Raw genomic sequence first — 6,400 nt, forward strand, 5'->3', positions numbered from 1 at the left:
CTATCTCAGCATCTGCATTGGGCTCTGCTGACTGTCACCCAGGTACTCAGGCCCCATGGTCCCTCTCCCCAGGCAGATAATTTGAGCAGACAAGATGGGATGTGCTCTGCAGAGAGGCAGATACATATAACAGGAGTCCCAGGAGGAGTCAGGAGGCACGTCCCTGCAGTGCAGGTCTGTTAAGAGGTACATGACTGACATCGTCCTCCCCAGCAGCCAACACGACTCACGGTTTAGTGCCTGCCACATCAGGAGAGCAGCTGGAGATGTGCACCAGGGATGGCTGCTAGGCCATAACTGTCTGTGGATATAGACTGCCCTGAGCTTGCTTCTACAGGGGAATTCCTGTCCATGATCTCTCTCTTCTCCTTTCACTGATGAGCTCCAGCTCCACTTGCTTCCTTCTCTGTTGTTTTGCAATGAATTTAGGGAAAATGCTCCATGGGAAACCCACAGGCACCTGCCTGATCTGTTCATGTAGGGCATGGGGGATATTGTGTAGGACCAGGCCACAGGTACTACAGGTTTTGACAGGGAGAAGGACAGGACCTGTGAGGTCAGTGAGGCCATTCCCTGGTTTCCTTTCCCAACCAGCTCACACAACCCTTGTGCATGGATCAGCACCTGCTTTTCTAAAGGAAGGCAGTTTCCAGACACAGGGTTCTTGATTGCATGAGGCAGAAGCAAGGTTTTATTAGAGAAGTTTTTCACCAGCAGGTACACAGTGATCCTGACTAATTCCAGTAACTTCTAGAGATTACAGCGTTAAAGAACAGAAACAGCAGAACAGAGAAGGTGGCTCCCAACAGGCCCCTTAAATACATGGCAAAGCATCACTGAGTTACTTCTACTTTCTCTGCAGAGACGCGCAGTGAACATTGAGTGTTCTTGGTTTTTCTATGGGTTTCTTTGTATTTCATCTTCTAGTCCATTCCTCAGTCACAAATTCTCCTGCAGGTCACTGGAGAAGAAATATAGCAGCATTATTGATTGGAACAGAGAGAAAACCCTTCAAATAACAAAACTGTGCTCTGTGTAGCCCTTATTTCAAGAGCATACTCTGTTAAACCAGAGTGGTTAGCCGACAACCCAGAAAACCCCAGAGATTCCCTAAATAATTTTATTTTAATGGGAATTTGCACTTATAAAGTTACAGATCAGTTAAATCACAGATCAGTTAAAGCTACAACGTTGACTCAAACGGGTTTCCTTTTGAGAAATCACAGCTCTTACCTATGTCCCCAGTCTTGCAGGGTGCGACCTGGGGCTGGCAGTGGGATGATGAAGTTGCTGTATAGGTGTGGCTTGTCCTAATGACTCCTCCTCCTACACCAGTTCCGATTCCTCCTCCATGACTGGTGGGATAGATTTGGGGGGGAGCAAACAGAGAATTTTAGAACTTTACACGACACTGGCTCAATACATGACAGAAGTCTCAAACTATGTCCTTTATAGGGGTTGGGGTATTTTACATTGTGTTCTTTTTGCACTTTCAGGGCTCTTTCACAGTTTTGCTCCCCTTTGGCATGGAAATGCAATGCAGAGCATTGCAATTAATTCATATTTTGACATTCTGCTGACAGAATATTAGTAGTTATGATGTTGTAACTAGCAGTTAACAGATTTGGTTTCTCTGCTGCAAATCCCAAGGAGCAACATCATTAGTTCAGATTTGAATGCTCATCACAGTGAAGCAGCTCATAAGACAACTTCATCATCTCAAAGAGAGCATTAAGATAGACTAAAGCTTCTGTTGGATTCCCCATCTGTCATACAGACCCTTGATATTTTCATTTATTCCCTAGTGGATTTAGAGATCTACATACATGAGGTCCTGCTGTCCTCCTTCCAACAAGCACCGGTAGGTCTGAATCTCCTGCTCCAAACGACACTTGACATCCAGTAAAGTCTTGTACTCTTGGTTCTGGCACTCTATTTCCGCTCTTATTTCAGCCAGTTGCTGCTCCACGCACGTGATCTGGTTCTGGAGCTCGCCGAGGAGGGTGTTGTACTGGCACTCGGTCTCAGCCAGAGAGGATTCCAAGTTATTTCTCTGATAAACAAGATAAGCAAAGAAACAACATTCATGTAAGTGTCACCCTGGAGTTGAAAGAGCTGCTCCCCCCCACCACGCTGGTTGCTCGGTCTGGCTGTTCAAGAAGACCAGCAGTCATCTCTTCACGGCTGTAGGGACATTCAGCACCCACCTGGCTGAGCTGAGCTTGGAGATCGATTTCCAGGGCTTGCAACTGGCGTCTCAGTTCAGTCACCTGGTTGTTGCACGTCTCTACCTCCTGACCGCTTGTAATAACCTCCCGATTCACCTCCTCAATCTGAAAATCACCAGTGCAGAAGGAAGAGCATCAGGGAATATCTGTGTAAATTGGACTTGCTTTTACAGAAGCAGAATACTGCTGGCATAAAGAAAAGTGAGCGGGGCACGTTCCCTGCTCTGGGCTTTAACCGCCAGCTTCAGCGGCTCGCTTGCTTTACGCATCACATTAAGCTTGTGGCTAGAAGTCTCTTTAATCCAACTGTGGAGTAGCTCAGCTCCAACAACACACCACAAGGCCTTGTGGCAAAGTCTGCTCTTCCAGATGGGACACAGCAAACTGGTCAGACAGGCCTGTGTCTCCTGTGGAGCACAGTGGATAATAAGTGCTGATCATGGGCTTCACTGTAGGGGAAGAACTGCTTATTGTCTCCAGGTGTGTTTCCCGCAGCCCTCCTGTGCCCTGAAGTTTGTGTGTCTGTTGGGAGCAGGCACATGTCGCTTACCTTGCACTCGTACCAATCCTCAACTTCCTTGCGGTTGCGCGCTATCAGTGTCTCATACTGGCACCTCAAATCCTCCAGGATTTGCCTGAGATCTGGTCCAGGGCAGGCATTGACCTCCACGCTCACGTCTCCAGTGGATTGTTTTCTCAGGCAGTTCATCTCCTGGAAGTAGAACCCAGATCAGATGCATACTGGGGGTTCAGAGACCACACACAAGAGCAGAGCTGGGTGGTTGAGGACCGCCCTCTGCCAGGGGTGCCCCGGAGCTGTGGCCACAGAAAGCACTGGAAGATGGTGCAAGTGTTTTTCCCAACAAATCTCTTGGGTAATTTCTTTCCTCATCCAACTGGAGTCAGCAGCAATTTCACCCCCCTCTGGCACTCCCAGCACTGGCAAGAGAGGAGGCCACATCTCTGCCAGAGCTCCCCCCATCCCAGGCAGGTCTGAACCCCAACGGGTTTGATGGGAAGCTGTGGGGTGAAAGCAGCTTTTCTTCACTTTTAAACCTAAAGTACATTCACATCGGCAGTGGTGCTCCCATGGTGGGGGCAGGATCCTACCTCCTCGTGGTTCTTCTTGAGGCAGCAGAGCTCCTCCCGCAGCGACTCGAGCTGCGCCTCCAGGTCGGACCTGCAGAGCGTGAGCTGGTCCAGGACCTGCCGCAGGCCGTTGATGTCAGCCTCCACGCTCTGGCGCAGGGCCAGCTCCGTCTCGTACCTGCCAGAGAGCAGTGACATCTCACACGTGCTCCGTGCGTGCAGAGAGCTCTCTCCTTGCCTCACTGCCTGCTCTGAACTGCAGTTTGCTCTCTCAGCTGAATGCTCTGTGCGTTGCATTTCTGCATTGCACTTGATGTCTGTTCTGTGGCAGCTTTTCTTCCTTATCTTTGTTTTTCATGCTCCTGATCACTGTGTGTTTGGTATCATAGAATCATGGAATGGTTTGGATTGGAAGGGAGCTTAAAGCTCATCCAGCTCCAATCCCTGCCAAGGGCAGGGGCCCCTTCCACTGGAGCAGCTTGCTCCAAGCCCCTGTGTCCAACCTGGCCTTGAACACTGCCAGGGATGGGACAGCCACAGCTTCTCTGGGCACCCTGTGCCAGCGCCTCAGCACCCTCACAGGGAAGAGCTTCTGCCTAAGAGCTCATCTAAGTTTCCCCGCGGGCAGGTTAAAGCCATTCCCCTTGTTCTGTCCTTACAGGCCCTTGTAAAAAGTCACTTATCCAGCTGTGTTTCTGTTTTGCTGATCCCAATCTACGTTGTCTGTGATGGAAATGCACCAACCACACCACTAAGGACCACTCCCTGCAGTTTGGGTCCCCAACCCTCACCACAAACACTTGCCGAATGCTTTACCCAAGAATACTAATTAAGGAGGGCTGGTGACCAAGAGCAAGATGCCTTTCATCACGCCACCCTGTCCTAATGTGGTGTTGGAGTGAGACTCGTCTGAAGTCTGTAATTACACATTGAGACTCCACAGGTGAGATGTGAAGGGGAAGGGAGGAGGCAGCAGGGTCCATCTGCACAGAGGTGTACTCACTTCACTCGGAAGTCGTCAGCAGCCATCCTGCTGTTATCAATGTCCAGAATGATCTTGTTGTTATCAATGGTTGCGCAGACAATCTGGAAGAGAGCAGACCATGAGAGATGTCTCCTTTCCCTCTGCTGTTTTACTCTATGTAGATTGCAGTTAGGCAGGATCCCTTCACCAGGTGCTTTTCCTGTTACCTTCTGAATTAAGTAACCTTGTTTCTTGAGCAGTTTGCAGCAGCTTTGCCACCTTCACTCACAGTCAGTGAAGACATCAGCTGTGTAGAGGCTGAGAGTTATAGAGCTCTCAGATGGAACTTTCCAGTTTCAAGATATAAAGGGAAGTCCCAAAGGTGCTTCACAAAGAAGTGAACCTAAAGAACCTCCCTTAAGACATTGCATCTCAGCTGACATTGAAGCTAATGTGTTCTGGGCTTCAAGCTTAAGGATCCTCGGGAAAGATACTTGGAAGGTATCTTTAAGCCTTAAGATCAGCCGTAACTTTCACCGTGGACATGTTAATATCAAGCTCTTTGTGCCACTGTGGCAGTCAATTTCAGATCCTCAGCTTGTCTCACCTAGAATTCACAACGCTTCCTTTGGTAGGGCATTTGTGTGTTTTGCTCTGGTGCTACAGTTCTCTTTGCTTTGCTTTTCTTACTGGGCTGACACCCCTACATCTCAGAGCACATTTGGTATCAGATTCATACTTGTATAGTCCAAACCCAGCATAACAAAGCAGCCTTTTCCTTTTGAAGAGTATCACCCCACCTGTATCACCCTGCAGCATGTCTTTGATGTGCACCCACAACATGCCATAGGGCAGCTTGCCAAAATTTGTTTGCAGAGACATTCAGCAGCACCAAGTTACCTCTAACAGTTGCAGTAGGTTCTAAATACAAATTCAGACATGAGCTTTAGATGGGGAAGCAACAACTGAAAAAGGGGTTACCTGGTTCTGAAGATCTTCGATCTCTTTGTAATAGCAGCTGTAGTCCCGGGGCTCGCAGGAGAGGCCCTGTGTCGCGTACCACTCTCTGATTCTGCATTCCAGTTCAGCATTTTCCTTCTCCAAGCACTTCACCTTGTCCAGGTAGGAAGCCAGGCGGTCATTGAGATTTTGCATGGTGACCTTCTCATCGCAAGATGAAAGCAAGCAGTCGCCACCAAGACCACCAACAACCACACCGCCTCCAAGGCCAAAACCAAGGCCATTGCCATAGCAGTTGCCACCTCCAAAGCTCCCACCAGCCAAGCTACCAACACTCAGTCCCCCTCCATAATTCACTCCACCGCAGTAACTCCTTCCAGAAAAACCTCTGCCACTGCCTATCGTATAGGAAGAAATCCGTGCTCCACCACCACCACCAATGATACAGCTGCCACCACTGCTCCTGCCTTTGCTAGACACAGTAATAGTCTCCTTAACGTTGCAACTCATGGTGACAGCAGCTGGAAATGCAAGCAGAAGCCCAAAGCAAGATGCACAGCTTGATATTAAATCAGACTGCGAGCTGTCTGTGGCCGAGAAACTCTATTTATACCTTCTAGAGTGGGTGTCACCACCGAATCCTCTTCCCATAAGGCCAGCTACCCCAGCCATTGGTGCCAAGAATAATTTCTCAAAGGGAAGTTTCCTTTTAGGAATCCTGGTAGACAAGGAAGATACTTTACATGTCTCTTGCTAATTTCAAAAATACATTAGCAATAATGTTTTATGAATCATCAGCTTTTTGTTTATGATGCAAACTTTACAACATTAAGCCAGGAAAAACACTGTCCTAAATTATATACCAGGAAGAAATCATTAAAGGCTATTGCATCAAAGAGCTCTTTATCTCTCATTAATTTATTTTCCTTTTGAGTTGAATAAGCAGTTTTCATGCAAGGTGCTGATGTTGGAATATGGAAGATGAAAAAGAGCGAATAAATACGAAGTTTGACTCTCGAATGATGTATGAGGAATGATGTAAGAAAGTTGTGGAAAGATCAGAGACGCAGAGATTAACCTTTAAGTCTCTCCATTGGCAAAATGACAAATCCAGAACACTGCTACGAGACGAGGCTGTGGAGTGATCTCTTAATGGACA

General features: G+C 48.0%; 1 protein-coding gene across 1 annotated transcript; it reads right to left on the bottom strand.

Moving 5' to 3' along the window:
- Positions 1–684: 684 nt before the first annotated feature.
- On the bottom strand, positions 685–5,978 carry LOC130597490 (keratin, type I cytoskeletal 13-like). The gene is made up of 8 exons (XM_057406054.1): positions 5,263–5,978; positions 4,321–4,403; positions 3,339–3,495; positions 2,779–2,940; positions 2,208–2,333; positions 1,827–2,053; positions 1,234–1,355; positions 685–961 (listed from the first exon to the last, which is right to left on the bottom strand). Exons 1-8 carry the CDS (start codon positions 5,749–5,751, stop codon positions 936–938), a joined length of 1,392 nt encoding a protein of 463 aa, XP_057262037.1. The 5' UTR covers positions 5,752–5,978; the 3' UTR covers positions 685–935.
- Between the last annotated feature and the right edge of the window lie 422 nt (positions 5,979–6,400).

The sequence above is a fragment of the Pezoporus wallicus genome, unplaced genomic scaffold (genome assembly GCF_028554395.1).
Source record: "Pezoporus wallicus isolate ANWC-B61680 ecotype Strahan unplaced genomic scaffold, APGP_CSIRO_Pwel_v1 contig_14525, whole genome shotgun sequence".
In the NCBI taxonomy this organism is placed as follows: domain Eukaryota; kingdom Metazoa; phylum Chordata; class Aves; order Psittaciformes; family Psittacidae; genus Pezoporus; species Pezoporus wallicus.